At 40.8% G+C, this 18,479-nt stretch overlaps 1 protein-coding gene across 2 annotated transcripts in view; it reads right to left on the bottom strand.

Annotated features, from left to right (window-relative positions):
- Positions 1 to 17,471, bottom strand: part of TNKS2 (tankyrase 2) — a 76,128-nt gene extending 58,657 nt beyond the window's left edge. Inside the window, exons 1-3 of one of the 2 annotated variants that reach the window (XM_007516803.3) lie at positions 16,899 to 17,471; positions 4,744 to 4,968; positions 1,390 to 1,485 (exon numbers count right to left, since the gene is read on the bottom strand). In XM_007516803.3, the coding sequence (XP_007516865.1) occupies positions 1,390 to 1,485; positions 4,744 to 4,968; positions 16,899 to 17,097 (520 nt within the window). In that variant the 5' untranslated portion in view covers positions 17,098 to 17,471. The remainder of the gene's footprint in view (positions 1 to 1,389; positions 1,486 to 4,743; positions 4,969 to 16,898) is intronic. The other variant, XM_060191926.1, reaches the window with a different exon arrangement.
- Positions 17,472 to 18,479: the final 1,008 nt, after the last annotated feature.

Genomic DNA, 18,479 nt, shown 5'->3' with positions numbered 1-18,479 from the left:
CAAGCATTGGACTAGATTAGTCCTAGATAAGATTTCAAACATAGGGACCAGATGGTGGCGCACCTGGTTGAGTGTACATGTTACAATGCGCAAGGACCCAGGTTTGAGCTCCTGGTCCCCATCTGCAGGAGGAAAGCTTTACAAGTGGTGAAGCAGGGCTAAAGGTGTCTCTTTCTCTTTTCCTCTCTATCTCTCCCTACCCTCTCAATTTCTGACTGTCTTTATCCAATAAATAAAGATAATAAAATTATTTTTAAAAATTTTTAAAAAAAGGGAGGTGGTAGCACAGAGGGTTAAGCACACGTGGTGCAAAGTGCAAGGACCCACCTAAGGATCCTGGTTTGAGCCGGGGAGTCACTTCACAAGCGGTGAAGCAGGTCTGCAGGTGTCTATCTTTCTCTCCCCCTGTCTTCCCCTCCTCTCTGTCCTATCCAACAACAACGACATCAATAACAACAATAAAACTACAACAATAAAACACCAAGGCAACAAAAGGGAGTAAATATAAAAAAATGCTTTAAAAATATTTCAAACATAGTATGGCAGAGTCTCTAAACAAAAACAATCTGTAGAGGAAGCAAATATAGGAAGGAAAACAAAAACAACACAAACACCAACCCAAACACTCAAAACAGACTTGTCAGTCTAACATGAACTTAAAGACTGGTCTTATATCTTCACAGGTAGATGTTTCAGCAGAACACAGACTAGTGCCCAGAATTCAGTTCAGAAAAGCAAGAGAATTTCCAAGATTCTTACAAGGGTTTTATTAAAAAGCAAACAAATGAAAACAATAAAAAAATCGAGGAAAATACATAAGTAGGTAAATATAAGTTATCTGAAAAGCATAGGGAGATCTTAAATACATCCCAGTAACACACAAACTTAAGTATCAACTCAAAATCAAAACAAACAAAAGCCCTTAGTTAAGAACTAAATACTGGGAGTCGGGCTGTAGCGCAGCGGGTTAAGCGCAGGTGGCGCTAAGCTCAAGGACCGGCGTCAGGATCCCGGTTCGAGCCCCCGGCTCCCCACCTGCAGGCAGGTCCCTTCACAGGCGGTGAAGCAGGTCTGCAGGTGTCTGTCTTTCTCTCCCCCTCTCTGTCTTCCCCTCCTCTCTCCATTTCTCTCTGTCCTATCCCACAACGACGACATCAATAATAACTACAACAATAAAACAACAAGGGCAACAAAAGGGAATAAATAAATAAAATAAAATAAAATAACTAAATACCAAGTATCCAGATATAGGAAGAAAAAAAAAAGCAATGAACTAACAATATTTTTAAAATGGGAGTTGAGGTTACTAACTGTAGTAAGACAATGGTCTATGTAGCAAGCTTCCTTTTTAATATTCTTCCTGGAATACTCAAGAGTACAGAGACTTACCAGTCAGCACTGCTTTGGCAGATGGGTCTGCTAAATCTAATGCTGTTCTTCCATCTGTATTTCGAATGGTTGGCTCAGCTCCATGTTGTAAGAGCACTGCAAAACAGCAAGCAACACTAATGTCTCCTAAGGTCAAAGTCAGATTTTCTTTTGCTATTTAGACAAGTGACCAAGAATGAAAAAAAAGGAATGAATATAAGGAAACAAATGGCAAGTTCACTTGATAATTTGTTTTCTCATTCAAATAAGCACTATGTTAGAAATATTGCTCTATCATTACAAAAAAGAAAAAAAGAAAAGAACTTTCCAAGATTATGGGTAATCCAGGAATGAGTATCTGTAGGATTAAAAATAAAGCCACACAGGGGAGCTAGGTGATGGTACACCTGGTTGAGTGCACATGTTATAATGCACAAAGACCTGGGTGTGAGCTCCCAGTCCCCATCTGCAAGGGGAAAGCTTCACAAATGGTGAAGCTTCTCTCCCTCTTGGTCTCCCCTTTCCTTTCAGTTTCAAGCTATCTCTATCCAATAAATAAAGATAAAAAATTTTAAAAAATAAGTGTTTAAAAATAAAACCACACAAGTAAATTCTTAGAAGCAAACAAGCAAAAAATGCAAAAAACTCTTTCTAGATTAATAAACTCCAAATCAAAATGGCTACATTGTAACTCAATGAGGTTCCCCCCACTATACTCTGTACTGTTACAAGCTATATAAAGATATATAAAGATATCGCAGCATACTCTATAATTAAGGTGCTGTGGGAAAATAAGCAAGCACATGCAGGAAGGAGGTACAACTTCTGTTCCTTGGTGGGTGAATGTTTTCCCATGTTAGTGATATCGAACAATAAATTTATATGAAATATACATGTTTCAGTATGTAATTAAAAGTTTTCTAGTAACCACATTGAAAAGATAAATCAAGTTAACTTAAATGCTTTTGATTTAACCCAATATCCACAAAACATTGCATTATCTACATTTATACTGTAACCAATGTAAAAATCAATGAAATACCTTGAATTCCTCTTTTATTTTAATTTTTAATAACTAAGTCTTTTAAATCTGGCACTTATTTTCACCTTGCAGCACACCTATTTGGACTAGTCCTAACAAGTTTTTAGCTCTTGAACAATGGAAATATATACCTGTTATTTAGAAAATCCTACATTATTAAAGCTAAGTATTTATGTTTAGGACTCAAGTACCAGGAAAGGGTTAGAAGCAAAATAAGTTAATACATGAAAAAGGAGAATGGGGAAGAGGTTATCAGGAAATCTTTTTTCTATTTTCATAAATTACCCAACAAAATTAGAAATTACGGTGACATGAGTATAGTGATTTGGGGTTTTGGAGACAGAACAATTTAAGTCCAAGCACAGAGCCTCTAAATTTTTCACAGACTGGCTTCCTATCTGGCTCAAGGGTTTCAAAAGTCTATTTTGCACAGGAAAATGGAGCTAGGTGGCAATGGGTTAAAAACTAACTTTTGTTAGATTCAGAAAAGTTTATGCCAGGTTAATGAAAACTGTCATATAGCCTTACACATCATTTTCTGCTGTGGTGACCAACCTGTCAGGCAAATATATATATAAACATTTTTTCCCTTTATTGGGGGATTAATGTCTTACAGTCACCAGTAAATACAATAGTTTGTACATACATAACATTTCTCAGTTTTTCCACATAATAATACAGGCAAGGGGGGAGTCAGGCGGTAGCGCAGTGGTTTAAGCGCAGGTGGTGCAAAGCACAAGAACCTGCGTAAGAATCCCAGTTCAAGCCCCTGCCTCCCACCTGCAGGGGAGTCGCTTCACAAGCGTTGAAGCAGGTCTACAGGTGTCTGTCTTTCTTTCCCCCTCTGTCTTCCCCTCCTCTCTCCATTTCTCTGTCCTATTCAACAATGATGACATCAATAACAATAATGACACAACAACAAAAAACAAGGGCAACAAAGGGGAATAAATATTTTTTTAAAAATACAGGAAAATATTATCTTATTTAAATGTTGCAAATAACTGATAGTTTTTCCTTCAAATAGCTTTTTTTGAAATTTTGTTTTTTCTTTTTTATATTTTTTTTATATTTTTAAATTACAGAATCAAATAGCTCTTTATTTATTCTGCCATTTCTATTTTTCTGTAACAACTGTAGTTCATGTCTTCATTTTTTTCTCACCTACAGTTTTCTGACTAGTCTCTGAGATGCCATCCATCCTACTTAGTTCCTTTATCAACACACTCTTTCTAAAGTATATACTCATACCAAACAAATTGGACCCTCCTTAGAGATCTTCAATAATTCTACACAATATATATATCATGCCCCTTAAGTTAGAATTTGAAACTGTTTAAACTGTTTATAAATACTCCCCTTACTACTATTTATTCATTCCTTCTCTCTCTATTTTTTTTCTTGTTTTGCCTAATTTCTTGCCAATCATTTCACAAATATCCTTACCTTCAAAAATCAGACCAGGAAATCTTTTAAAAAAAAAAAAATTATTTATTCCCTTTTGTTGCCCTTGTTGCTTTATTGTTGTAGTTATTATTGTTGTTGTTATTGATGTTGTTAGATAGGACAGAGAGAAATGGAAAGAGGAGCGGAAGACAGAGAGGGGAAGAAAAAGACAGACATCTGCAGACCTGCTTCACTGCTTGTGAAGTGACTCCCCTGAAGGTGGGGAGCTGGGGGCTCGAACCGGGATCCTCATGCCGGTCCTTGTGCTTTGTGCCATGTGTGCTTAACCCGCTGTGCTACCACCTGACTCCTTCAATCCTTCTTCTACTATTTCCTACATTCTAGCCACTTATAATACTAAATCTGTATCTATCCACTCATTCATTTTCAGAACTTCTTACAAGATAGGGTCATCAATAGTCAGGGTCTATCCAGTAGCTCCCAGGGCACAAGGTAGGCACACATTCTGGACAGGAAACCCTTGTGCTGCAGATGTCTGTCTTCTCTCCCCACAAAAAACAAACAAATAAAAAAAAACCTGTGACAAGTTTAGATGACATGCCAATGAATCTCCTGTGTATATATCCTTGGGATGTTGTAGGAAGCTGGATTACCATAAGAAAACTAATGCAGGCATGGGTAGAACATATAAATTCCACACAGACAGTGGCCTTGACCAGACTGAATTTTTTTTTCATCAATATTAGAATAAAAGGATGAAAACTCACTGCATTCTATTCCTCAAGGAATACACTTTCAGTATATAGCAGTTAGGTTAAACCACTAGGTTCTTACATATTCAAATTTTATTATATTAACAAATGAATCAAATCTGTATTCAGTAAAGTTACAAACTCTTTTACAATAATTTGGAAAATAAATAGTCTTACCGATGCAAACATCAATCTTTCCTTTAATTGCAGCTTCATGGAGAGGAGTGTAATTCCAATTATCACGAGCATTTGGGTCTGCACCACGTAGCAAAAGGAGATTGACTACTTCAGCATGACCAAAAGAACATGCATTGTGAAGAGGAATAAGGCCCCCATCATCACGTGCTTGGACATTTGCACCATTCTGAAGCAAGTATTCAACTACATCTTTACGTCCAAAACCTAGGAGAAAACAAATTATCCACATTTAAGTTTTCTAAAGAAAATACATCACTTTGCAGCAATAAGCAGACGCCATGATGAAGCATTTGTAGGGAGAAACAGAAAACTCAACAATTCGGGAGTTGGGCAGTAGCGCAGCAGGTTAAGCACACCAGGCGCAAAATGCAAGGGCTGGCATAAGGATCCCGGTTCCAGGCCCCGGCTCCCCACCTGCAGGGGAGTCGCTTCATAGGCCTTGAAGCAGGTCTGCAGGTGTCTATCTTTCTTTCCCCCTCTGTCTTCCCCTCCTCTCTCCATTTCTCTCTGTCCTATCCAACAACGACAACAACAAGAATAACTACAACAATAAAACAAGGGCAACAAAAGGGAATAAATAAATATTTAAAAAAAGAAAACTCAACAATTCAAAAATTCATTGATGTAAAGGTAGTCTAAAAAATATCACTAAGGGGAGCAGGAGGTGGCGCACCTGGTTGAGCACACACATTATTTTCTTTTCTTTCTTTTTTTTTTTTTTTTTAAAGATTTTACTTATTAATGAGAAAGATAGGAGGAGAGAGAAAGAACCAGACATCACTCTGGCACATGTGCTGCCGGGGATTGAACTCAGGACCTCATGCCTGAAAGTCCAAAGCTTTATCACTGCACCACCTCCCGGACCACAAAGCAAATATTTTCTAACTGAAACATGCTCTCTAAAATTTCCATGACATTCCTGATATTCTTGGTTCATTTGTAAGTTCTGCCCTATAAGTAAGATCACCCAGTATCTGTCCTCTTTTTGGCTTATCTCTTTTAACACAAATTACATCCAAGATGAGGTCAAGGAGATGACCTCATCATTTTTTAATAGCTGAATAGTATTTCTGTGTGTATATATACCAAAGCTTTCTTTTTTATTAAATTTTTTATACTTATTTATTTTCCCTTTTGTTGCCCCCCCTTTTTATTGTTGTAGTTGTTATAGACGTTGTCATTGTTGGATAGGAGAGAAATGGAGAGAGGAGGGGAAGACAGAGGGGAGAGAAAGATAAGACACCTGCAGACCTGCTTCACCGCCTGTGAAGCGACTCTGCAGGTGGGGAGCTGGGGGCTTGAACCTGGATCCTTATGCTGGTCCTTGCGCTTTGCACCACATGCGCTTAACCCGCTACTGCCCTGAGTCTCCCAAAGCTTTCTTAGCTACTCATCTGTCATTGGGCATCTGGGTTCTTTCAAGTTTTAGCTGTAACCAGTTGTACAAAGATCTTTTTGGATAGATGTTTTTGCTTCCTCTGGGTAACCCCCTAGGAGAGAAATAGCAGCTTAGTTTCTTGTGGATTAGATGTGGGATTGAGGCTAAGAGTGAAATGGTGAGAGGAGTCACAAACAACACTAAAGTTTTAGAATTGAGACATGGATGAGTATAGATGGCATTAACTTAAATGGGGAAGGCTTTGGATGAAATATGTCTGTGGAAGAAAATCAGATGCTTAAGATTTGGAGAAGTCTTATTTCCCTGGAGAAGAATCTTGCAGCTTCTAACCAAAATATAAACTTTGGGATTCCCCAAGACTCAATTTTCTTTTTTTAATATTTTATTTATTTAGTTAGTGGGAAAGAGACAAAAGAAAGGGAGAGAGAAAGGAAAGAATGGAAGAACTCAATTTTTCTTTCTTTTTTTTTTAAAGCATGACTAATTTTTTTAAAAGATTTTATTTATTTATTCATGAGAAATCATAGGAGAGAAAGAACCAGACATCACTCTGGTACATGTGCTGCTGGGGACTGAACTAGGGACCTCATGCTTGAGAGTCCAAAGCCTTATCTCCCAGACCAAAGGAACTCAATTTTCTATCCTATTCTTTCTAGGTTACCTAATCTATCTCTGTGGACTTAAGCACCACCTAGACTATACAAACTCCAAATTAAAATTTCCAATCTAGAGTACCAGGTGATGGCAGCCTGGGCTCAAGCCTCTTGCTCCCTACCTGCGCGCGCGGCGGGCGGGGCTTCACGAGTGGTGAAGCAGGTCTGAAGGTGCCTATTTTTCTCTGCCCTAAAATAAATAAATAAATAAATAAAGGTGGATTCATATGGTTTGAATTCACCAAACTCCACTGATAATCCTGGTGGCAATAAAAAAAGAAAGAAAAAATTCTAGTCTAGCTTTTTTTTACCTGAATTCCAGATTGTTTACTGGACATTTATCTACTTGAACATATTTTTTAAATTGTTGTTGATGTTATTGGACAGGATAGAGAGAAATGGAGAGAGGAGGGGAAGACAGAGGGGGAGAGAAAGACACCTGCAGACCTGCTTCACCGCTTGTGAAGAGACTTCCCTGCAGGTGGAGAGTCGCGGCTCGAACCAGGATCTTTACTCTGGTCCTTGAGCTTTTGCGCCATGTGCGCTTAACCTGCTGTGCCACCACCTGACTCCCTCTACTTGGGTAATTCAAAGACACTTTAAAGTCAACAAATTTCAACATTTCTCTCCATTTTCCACTGATAATGCCTTAACTGAATCACCCATGTTTTCAACTTGAATTTTCCAATGAGTCTCCTAACTGGGTATCTCATTTTCACTCTGCTCCTTTATCATACTTCTCTTTATAATAAGTCATTGACTTCCCATCTTCTTTTAAAAATATGCTTTTTTTATTCACTTAGTTATTGGGTAGAGACAGAGGAATCGAGATGGCTGGGGTAGATAGATGAATGTGTGTGTGTGTGTATGTATGTATACACATACATACACAGAGAAACAGAGATTCACCTTCAGCACTGCTTTCCCATTCATGAAGCTTCCCCCCCACAGGTGGGGACTTGGGGCTTGACCTGGGTCCTTGCATATGGTAATATGTGTGCTCTACGAAGTGTGCCACTACCTGCCTTACCCCTACTAATTTCCTCTTGCTCTCCCTTCTTCCTTTCCTTTCCCTTCTCCTTTTCCTTCCTTCCTCAGAGCACTGCTCAGCTTTGGCTTATGGTGGTGGGTGGCGTGTGTGGGGGGAGAGGACCTGCACCTCGGACTTTGGAGCCTCAGGCATGAGAGTCTCTCTGCATAACCATTATGCCATGACCTAAAAGCCGTGCTGCATAGACCGGTCTTTCCCTTTTTCTCAAACTTTATTTTACGTTGTTTTTTCCTTTTCGAACTATGAGTCAGTTTCCTTTTAGTTTGGAAAGACAAAAGAAATCAGAAAAAAATAAAGTAGTAACATTAACTCTTTGAAAAGTTACTCTACGTACTCAAATACTTTTAAAAGGACCACTATTTCTTTATTATTATTATTTTTACTAATTATTTAATAATTATTAACAAGATTATAAGATAACAGGGGTACAATTCCATAAAATTCCTACCATGAGAGTTCTGTGTCTCATCCCCTCCATCGGAAGCTTCCCTATTCTTTATCCCTGTGAGAGTATGGACCCAGGATCATTATGGGGTGCAGAACGTGGAAGGACTGGCTTCCCTAATTGCTTCTCCACTGGACATGGACATTGGCAGAAGGCCACCATTTCTTTCGTGGTCAACACTAAAATAATCAAAATATTGGCTAATGGGCTAACTTCCCCTAAAAAAGGAGAGTGGGGCAGGCATAGAAATTAGTTGTAGGGCGGAGGGTAGATAGCATATTGGTTATGCAAAGAGACTCTCGGTCCTGAGGCTCCAAGTTTAATCCCCTGCACCACCATAAGCCAGAGCTGAGCAGTGCTCTGGTAAAAAAAAAAAAAAAAAAAAAAAAAGAAGTTAGTTGTAATGATGGCAGAGGAGGGCCGAGTGGGGTTTGTACTGTTATGGGGAAATGTTATGCATGTACAAACTATTGTATTTTACTACTGACTGTAAACTATTAATCCCCCAATAAAGAAATTTAAAAAATAGTAAAATAAAATAACAAAAAAAGAAAAGGAAAAAAATTAGTCGTAGTAATTTAGTTGTGACATGAGATAGCGTCAACTCGGAAGACACTGTGGAGGCTGCACATGAGATCTTTGTGCCTGATGTCTGGAGGTCCTAGGCTCAATCTGTGGTACCAATATAACTTAGTACCAAGCCAAACTTAGTAGTAGTCAGGTCTCTATCATTAAAATAAATTAGTTTTACTAAGGGGGGAGGGGGCATTTTTCCAAGTCAAATCATTAGGAAGACAAAAAGCTTGCTTAAATCTGGAGTTTTAGAAATCTAGATTCAGGGCCCAGGTGGTGGTGCACCTGATTGAGCACACACATTACAGTGCACAGGAACCTAGGTTCAAGCCCCTAGTCCCCACCTGCAGGGGGAAAGCTTCACGAGTGGTGAAGCAAGGTTGCAGGTGTCTCTCTGTCTCTCTCACTCTCTATCTCTCCTCCCCTGTAAATTTCTGTATCTACCCAATAATAAATAAACAAAAATAGAAAAAAAAATCTAGTTTCAGTACTAACATGCCTGACTAAACACTTCAAAATTGAAGTGTCTGAGGAGGAGATACAGGGAGAAAATTTAAGCAATTATAGCTACATAATTATGAATAGTCCAAGACACACTGATTCCTACAGTTTTGCATCAACATTGTTCCTTAACCATTAAGGCTTTTTTTTTTTTTTTTTTGGAAACAAACAAACAAACAAACCATGCCTGAAACCAGTCTGGAGACTGACAGCAGAGATCAGCACGTTTTCAATTACATTGTAAATGATCTATTTGAGCAGAGGCCATGCTGCTATTATTTGCCCCTGGTGGAAGTGGACCTCATATGTGCTCTATTTCACTATTCCAGATTGCCTTTTCATTCCAATAGTGACAGTCAGTCAGTCAGTCATATACACCACATCACCAGAACTTTCCTGGGTACCATACTTCCCATGTGTGTTGGGGCTTGAAACTGGGTGCACGCATGGCAAGGCACGAGCCCTATCTAGTGAGTGATCGCTTCGCCTGTTCATGTTGTATCCTGAAGGAGTAAATGAAAGATCTGAATGTCTCAAGCCACTTCTTGGCTTCAAAGGAATTAATTAGAGGTAGGTCAGTAAAAAGTCATTTCTAATTGGAAAATCTTCCACTACTGGGAGTTTGGTGAAACCTTAAAGATACTAACTTCCCAAACTCTGAAGGCTAAGCATTGTTGAATTCTTATGGTCTAAAGAGCTTTTGTTTTGTTGAAGAAAAAAAATCGTTGTGCAGGGTATATTCTGGTCATGTTCTCACCGAGCAGGTAGAACATGAAGAGGCATATTCTTTTTTATTATTATTATTATTTTTAAAGATTTTACTTATTTATGAGAAAGACGGGAGGAGAGAGAAAGAACCAGACATCACTCTGCACATGTGCTGCCAGGGAACAAACTGGGGACCTCATGCTTGAGAGTCCAAAGCTTTATCACTGTGACACCTCCCAGACCACAAAGAGGCATATTCTTAGTGTCAACACCAATCTCCATATACTAAAGTTTTTCTTTTCTTTTCTTTTTTTTTAAACAAAGGTACAAGTCTAAAGCTAGTGGTCATGGATGCTCAGGATACACAGTAGTTTATTTTGTAATTATGAAAGAGCACTTATCTTTAAATGCTGCTCAGTGTAAAATTCCTGAAGAAACTATACACTGAATTTGAATCCTCTATAAAGTACTGACAATGAAACAAAGCGGAATTATGTGGAAAACACTTCATGATCAACAAATTATGTCACTTTATGAAAAGTCTTGTTTCCTGTCCATTTCTGTTTATTGGCCAAGGGCAGTTAAGTATCTAGTAATATAGCTGGACTTGACAAACATTTGTTTAATGCATATTTAATACTCTGTTGCAAAGGCAAATGACCCTCATAGAGAACCGGGAGTTGATTTACCAAAAAAAGCAGTCAATTCAGTTTCTCTTGTCAAGTTTTATTATAATCCAGGTGCTATAAGTCCCAGGGACTATTTTTCCAATCACAACTGCTAACACTCATATTTTACTGCTATACTAAAAACATGCTTTCATTTGAATGGTTTCCAAAACTCTGTGATGCAGAAGTCATCACTACAGAATACTTTAGGAAGTTTAACTGAGAGCTATGCTGCTCCCCTCTTTTACTCCAAAGGTGGGGTGGGTCACTGATAGAACAACTGATCCAATATGAAATTATGGTAGTATCCTGACAACCTAAAAAGAAGATGGTATCAGACAGGACTTTGACAGATAGAAAAGTGCAGAAAGAAAATATCAACAAATGTCACCAAGCAGAGAAGACTACTGTGAGATGGGAATGCATAATCAAGCAGCTCTTAGCTTCCAATTATATTAGTTGGGCTCTTGTCAGATTTTTCTTGGGGATAGTAATTTTAACCTCTCATTTACTATTTACTTTTGCTTTTTTACGAAGATACATAAAAAGTACTTCCCACATTTTTTTTTCCTCCAGGGTTACTGCTGGGGCTTGGTGCTGGCACGATGAATGCACTGCTCTTCGAGGCCATTTTTTTCCTTTTTATTGGATAGGACAGAGAGCAACTGAGAGACAGACACCTGCAGACCTGCTTCACAACCTATGAAGCATCCCTGTTGCAGGTGGGGAGCAGGGGCTCAAACCCAGGTCCTTGCACATTGTAATATGTTCACTCAACCAGGTGCACCACCCACTTGGTCCTTGGAGAAACTACACTATCTCAGAAAGATGCTAATTCAGCCAGCGCTCGAACATTTCCAGTCAATTTGCTAAGCAGATTGTTCAAGGCAATCTGACTCCTTACAACCTTCTTTTTTTTTTTTTTTTTAACCTCTAGGATTATTGCTGGAGCTCGGAATCCACTGCTCCTGGAGGCTATTTTTTCCCCTTTTGTTGCCCTTGTTTTATCTGTTTCATCGTTGTTATAGCTATTATTATTGTTGTTATTGATGTCACTGTTGCTGGATAGGACAGAGAGAAATGGAGAGAGGAGGGCAAGCTGGGGGGAGGCAGTCGAGGGGGGAGAGAAAGACACCTGCAGACCTGCTTCACCACTGTGAAGTGACTCCCCTTCAAGTGGGGAGCCTGGAGCTCAAACCCGGATCCTTATGCCGGTCCTTGTGCTTCACCTGCTGCACTGCCGCCCGACCCCCTCCTTATAACCTTCTATCAATGCTTCCTGGATTTAGTTCTGACTGTGAAAACCACACAAGTCATAGCCATTGGATTTTTTACATAGGGTCTTCCACACATTGAAAACAATAGCATTGTCTAATTTTGTTCTTCTCTCACCTCTAGAGTAATTCTTGTTTTCATAGGTGTTTGATAAATTCCAGATAACACACTTCCATTTCCCTCCTCTGAAATAAAAAGAAAACCCAAAACCTGTTTCCATGAATTTACACACTCAATAATCAAAGTGTAGGCTGACAGTTCAATGGACATGGCTCAATAGCATACTATACAGGGCAGTAATATAACATACTACAAATGTGAAATAAGTGCTAACCTTGTTTAGCTGGAATTCCATAATGGAAGTTCTATTTCAATTTGTAATTCTCCAATAATAAATTAATAAATATATACATAGTGTGTTATATAACTTATAAATAAGTAATATGTATATATGTAATCTTTTTAACTATTCTATATTAGAATTCCTTGAACCTTATATATAACTTATTTTTTCTCTAGTAGACAATATCTCTCTGTACATCCCCAAAGAATACGTAAGATTCAAGGCATACAATTCTGTAACTCCATAACTAATTGCTGATTTTAGAGAATTCTATGTATTTTTTCCTTCCTTTTATTTATATTTTTTCCTCTGTCAGGGTTTTCACTGGGGCTTTGCACCTAGATAATTCCACCACTCCCAGTGAACTTTTTTTTAGTTAGAAGGTGAAAGAGTGAGTGAGAGAGAAGAGGCACCACAGCACCTCTTCACGGCTCCCATGCAGGAGTTCCCATGTGGTGGCTGGGGGTCAAATCTGGGTTCTATATGGTAAAGTGTGTGCTCTACCAGTGAGCTATCTCTTACCACCCTTTAATATAGAGGGAAAAGAGATAAGACAACAGAACTGCTATACTGCTCCACCACTCATGAAGGTTCCTCTTTGCATGGTGCTCCTATGTGGTAGCTGGGGGCTCAAAGCCAAGTCTTCACACTCTAAGTGTGTACTCTACTAGATAAGCTATCTCCTGGTCCCTGCTATGTACTTCTTCCTTTGGTTAGAATGACCACCAATGACTTTTTGCCCAAAGATTCTTTCTCCTTTATTTTTCAGAGCTAAGTTCAAATGAGCAATTTCCTTTATTGAAATCTGTACTCTAGGGTGGATTATAGTCAAGAATTTCATGTGCTATTGCCTTCAGCAAAATCAGAGCTGTAGCCTCCCCAGCAGCAATGTGCCACTACAAGTTTTGTGATGTGTCACCAAAAAATCATTCCTATCATGTGTGTGTGAGGGGGGTAGGGATGAGGCAAGGGTAAGGGACAGATGGATTGAAGAGAAAATAATTTTTTCTCATAAGAAATGACTTCTCCTGGGAGTGGGGCGGTGGCGCAGTGGGTTAAGCGCACGTGGCGCAAAGCGCAGGGACCAGCGTAAGGATCCCAGTTCGAGCCCCCAGCTCCCCACCTGCAGGGGAGTCGCTTCACGGGCCGTGAAGCAGGTCTGCAGGTGTCTATCTTTCTCTCCCCTCTCTCTCTGTCTTCCCCTCCTCTCTCCATTTCTCTCTGTCCTATCCAACAACAAAGCAAGGTCAACAATGGCAATAATAACCGCAACGAGGCTGCAACAACTAGGGCAACAAAAAGGGGGAAAAATGGCCTCCAGGAGCGGTGGATTCATGGTGCAGGCACGGAGCCCAGCAATAACCCTGGAGGAAAAAAAAAAAAAAAGAAATGACTTCTCTTATAAACGACTTATTAACAAGAGGGGAGGCAAAAAGGGAAGAGAGAGGAAGGGGAGAGAGGAACAGAGATAGATACAGAGGAAGCCAAAGTAACACTAGCATATGTAACGCCTGGGATAGGGATGGAACCTCATGTATAGAAGTCTGGCGCTCTACCCACTGTGTAATGTCCAGGGTCTCAAGAAATTACTTTTTACTTTAAACCAGAGTACTGCTCAGCTCTGGCTTATAGTGACGCAGAGGACTGAATCCAGTACCTTGAAGACTCAGATATGAAAGCTAATTTGCTATCTCCCACCCCAGAAATAACTTCAAGAAATAAGAAAAGCATACTTATGTAGAAGTAATGTAATTCAGTTCAGTAATAAAAAAAAAAAAAACACCTAATAAAGAAATTCTTATGATGACCTTTATTTCCCCCATCCACTTAAGAACTTAACTCTTTTGAGGTTGGTTGAAAAGAAACTATCGGGAGTCAGGCAGTAGCGCGGGTTAAGCGCAGGTGGCGCAAAGCACAAGGACTGGCATAAGGATCTGGGTTCGAACCCCGGCTCCCCACCCGCAGGGGAGTCGCTTCACAGGCGGTGAAGCAGGTCTGCAGGTGTCTATCTTTCTCTCCTCCTCTCTGTCTACCCCTCCTCTCTCCATTTCTCTCTGTCCTATCCAACAACGACAACAACAATAACTACAACAATAAAAAAACAACAAGGGCAACAAAAGGGAATAAATAAGTAAAACAAATATTTAAAAAGAAAAAAGAAACTATCCTTTGAATTGAACTAAATACATTTTTAAAATATTTATTTATTCCCTTTTGTTGCCCTTGTTATTTTCTAACTAAATATTTTTTGAGGAAAGTAATTTTTGTTCCCTAAAATATCCTTTTGTCACGATTAACTTCCCTGCACAGATCTCCCATTCCTATTTCTTGAAAAGCAAAACAACAACAAAAAAATCTGCCCTCATCCTCCAAATAGTGTATTGCACCAAAGCAAAGGACTCTGGGAAAGGAGGGGGAGGCAGGGGAGGAAGAAAACTATGGGGGCTTGGTGCACAGTCAAATTGTATGCATGTGTCAATGACTGCACTGTAAAGATGAAGAAGATGAAGAATTAGAGGAGGAGGAGGAAGAGGGAGAAAGAGGAGAAGGAAAAGGAGTAGAAGGAGCAGGAGAAAGAAGAAAAAAGACAACCCTCCAAACATGAAAAGGCTTAAAAAAAGAAAGAATCCTTCCCCAACTTACTCTCCAATGCAAGCACAAATTACTTGGTTAGTGACTTGGTTAGTGAGTAAACTGATAATCCCATTATCTTAAGCCTTGATATCTTACTATTTTCAGAGGTGAACACACTAATAACACCAAATTCCTGAAAGAGAGCAACTAAGACCTTCTTCCTTGGTTATTTTTATCCTACAGATCAAGTGAGAAGAATTCAAGTAACACTACCCTTTGGATTACGTATCAGTTGGTTAAGACAGTTTGCCAAATCAGTTGTTTCAATGTTGACTGTATGGTCAGATAGGTTAATCCAAATGGAGGAAAGGCAGCGCCAATGACCAAAATCTGAGGCAAAATGGCCCAACAGATGAGATTTGACTTTAGTACTTTGCTTCTTTTCTTTCCTGCTACCTACAGGCTGTTTCTAGTTATCACACCCAAATGTTTCCCCAATACTTCTCCCTTAAAGACTTCTCAAATGAGAAGCCAACAAAATCACAACAGATTAAGAAAGCATACCTCCCAGTGATATTTACATTTTAAAACCAACTGGTTAAAACAAACAAATCTCCAATTGGTAGAAAGGGGAAGAATGCCTGTAAACAGGGAAATCTTTCCCATGCTTTTTTATTTCTTGCTCAGCATTCCTATTCCAAGATAATGAGAATTCTTCAAAATGTATCCTTTTGCATACATATATATATATATATATATATATATATATATATATATATATATGTCAGAAATCATGCAGTAGAGAAAATAAAAGGTAGGGGCTAACAGAAATATGGAAATCTATCCTTATTTTCAATCACGTAATGCTCACTTGAAATTTTTATCATTGTGATCTTTCCCCGAATTTAAAAGAATAAACTGAGTGTCTGGTCTCTATTCCTTTCAAATTCAATTAAAAAAATGAACTTTTGATATTACAAAGTGAAGCAGGTAAATATCTCTAAAGGAGGTAAGCTTAGTTCCAACTTAAATTCTAGATCTAATGCACCAGCTCCTCTGTGGTCTTTTATATTTTCTGTCTCGACTTGGGTATGAGTGTGCGCGCGGCTACACGACTGAAGTCAGGCTAAGTCGGGGTTTGAGCTCTCCCCAAGAAAACTCTACTATTTCCAGAAACTTGCTAATAATGACTGATTGTCCTTATCACACACACACACCAAATCACATCTCTGCATTGTAACCGAGACTTTTAAGACTTTATCCCAAAGGACCGATCTGAGGAAAACAGATGGTGGAACTTGAACGAGGCCACGGATTTGGGGGATAACAGGCCTTTCCAACCACAGGTCCAGGATATCCACTCATCTTCCTGGCACACACAGAGCAGAGGCAGCAGGAAGGTAGCAGTACCGGAAGTTGGTGCAGGTATTGTTGATGCAAAACAAAGCCCTCCACAACAAACAACAACAACAGTCCCTCGGCAAGAATCAACTTTGCGATCTCATTCACAGGTAGAATTTGAAATACAAGATCAGAAGAGAAAACGCTGAGCAGAACCTAGACTGGAGTTGGTGTATTGCACCAAGTAAAAGACTCTGGGGTGGGTGGCTGGGGAAAAGAGTTCAGGTCCTGGAACAGGATGACAGAGGATCTACTGAGGGTTGTATCGTTATGTGGAAAACTGGGAAATGCTATGCATGTACAAACTATTGTATTTACTGTTGACTGTAAAACACCAACCCCACCCCCCAATAAAGAAATAAAAAAGAATCAACCTTGCAGTGAGGGCAGCTCGCTTGCTCCCCCTCACCCCCACCTGCCCCAGTCTCCTCTCCACAGAGACAAGAGCAGGACCTAGAGGTCAAGGCCGGTGGAGAGCCGGGCCCGCGGCCCCGGGCACCAAGGTGAGGTCTCGGTAGAGGCGGCAGCGCCCGCCTCGCTTACCTGCGGCGAAGTGGAGCGGGGTGGACTTCCTGCCCGCCGTGTCGCGGCTGTTCACCTTCTCCGGCGTCACCAGCCTCTTGACTCGCTCCACGTCCCCGTTGCGACAAGCCTCGAACAGCTCGCGGGCGGCGGGCTCCACCGCCTCGGCCGCTGCGCCCCCGCAGGCCGCGCCCCCGCCGGCGCAGCGGCGGCCCGACATGATCCGGGCCGCGGCCGCCGCCAACAGCAGCGCCAGCAGCGGCAGCAGGAGCCCCGGCCCCGCGAGCAGGAGGGCGAGGCCCCCCGGAAGAGACGTGCTCAGGGCCTGGGCCGTTCGGCTTCCTGCTGTCACCCGGCTCGGCGCAGACCCATGGCTGCGCCGCCGCGAGCCCTGAGCTTGGCCCCGCGTCCCTCCGCTGCCCCGCGGCGGGGGAGGCAGCGCGAACCCGCCGCCCGAGCCCCTAAGCGACGCGGCGGCGGAAGCTGGCAGGGCCCCTCCTGCCAGCTCTACTGAGGCCTGGGAACGCGCGTGACGTAGAGCCGCGCGTGCGCAGTGGACATAGGCCGGCTGGGCCAGTTTTGGCGAGCTGGGCCGCGCGGAGGGGTTTGTGGGAAATGTGAGGCCAGAGAGGATTTCGCCTTGCCGCCATCTCTGGGCTGCTTTGCTGAAGTGGCTCTATTTTTATTTTTTAAAAAGGCACTTTTATTATTTTTTTTTCTGAACTAAATTTTACTGTTATTTCACAAATCAAGAGCCCCTGAAAGTTTCCCTTAGCGTATCGATTTAGAGTTGCGTATTGATTTAGAGTTGCGACTGGAAATTCCCCCCCCCCTCCCCCCAGTTTCCACAATCCATTTCTCATGGGAGATTTCTGTCCCCTCACTGCGGCTGATTTTGTTTCTTGTAAGGCATTATTCAAGTTTGGATAAGTTAATGCAAGATAATTGAAAGGAAGTTAGGAAAGTGATGACAGTTGATCCCATCTCTGAATTAACAATCTTTGAGAAGGATAATAGATGAATTACTCTTTCCATACTTAGGGTTTTAGCACAGGATTAAAAGGTAGAAAAATAGATATAAATATTTGTTATGTATTTTTTAAAAAATAATTATTCCCTTTTGTTGCCCTTGTTTTATTGTTGTTGTTATTGATGTCGCTGTTGTTGGATAGGACAGAGAGAAATGGAGAGAGGAGGGGAAGACAGAGGGGGAGAGAAAGATAGACACCTGCAGACCTGCTTCACCACCTGTGAAGCGACTCCCCTGCAGGTGGGGAGCCGGGGCTCGAACCCAGATTCTTATGCCCGTCCTTGCACTTCGCGCCAAGTGCTCTTAACCCGCTGCGCACCGCCTGAGTTGACTCCATTGTTATGTATTTCTTTCTCTTTTCTACTTTCCAGAGCACTGCTCAGCTCTAGGTTTAGGTGGTACAGGGCACTGAACCTGGGACTTTGGACCCTCAGTCAGGAGACTGTTTGCATAACCATTATGCTATCTACCCCACCTGCAGGGTGGAAATATACAACGATACACAGACTTGGTTGGGGTATAGATATTACCAACAAGGTTTGGTGAGTTCGTTGTCTTTTTTTTTTTTTTTT

The sequence above is a fragment of the Erinaceus europaeus genome, chromosome 1 (assembly GCF_950295315.1).
Source record: "Erinaceus europaeus chromosome 1, mEriEur2.1, whole genome shotgun sequence".
Taxonomy (NCBI): Eukaryota; Metazoa; Chordata; class Mammalia; order Eulipotyphla; family Erinaceidae; genus Erinaceus; species Erinaceus europaeus.
The sequence above is the reverse complement of the archived record's forward strand: the minus strand, read 5'-3'. Positions and strand labels throughout refer to the sequence as shown.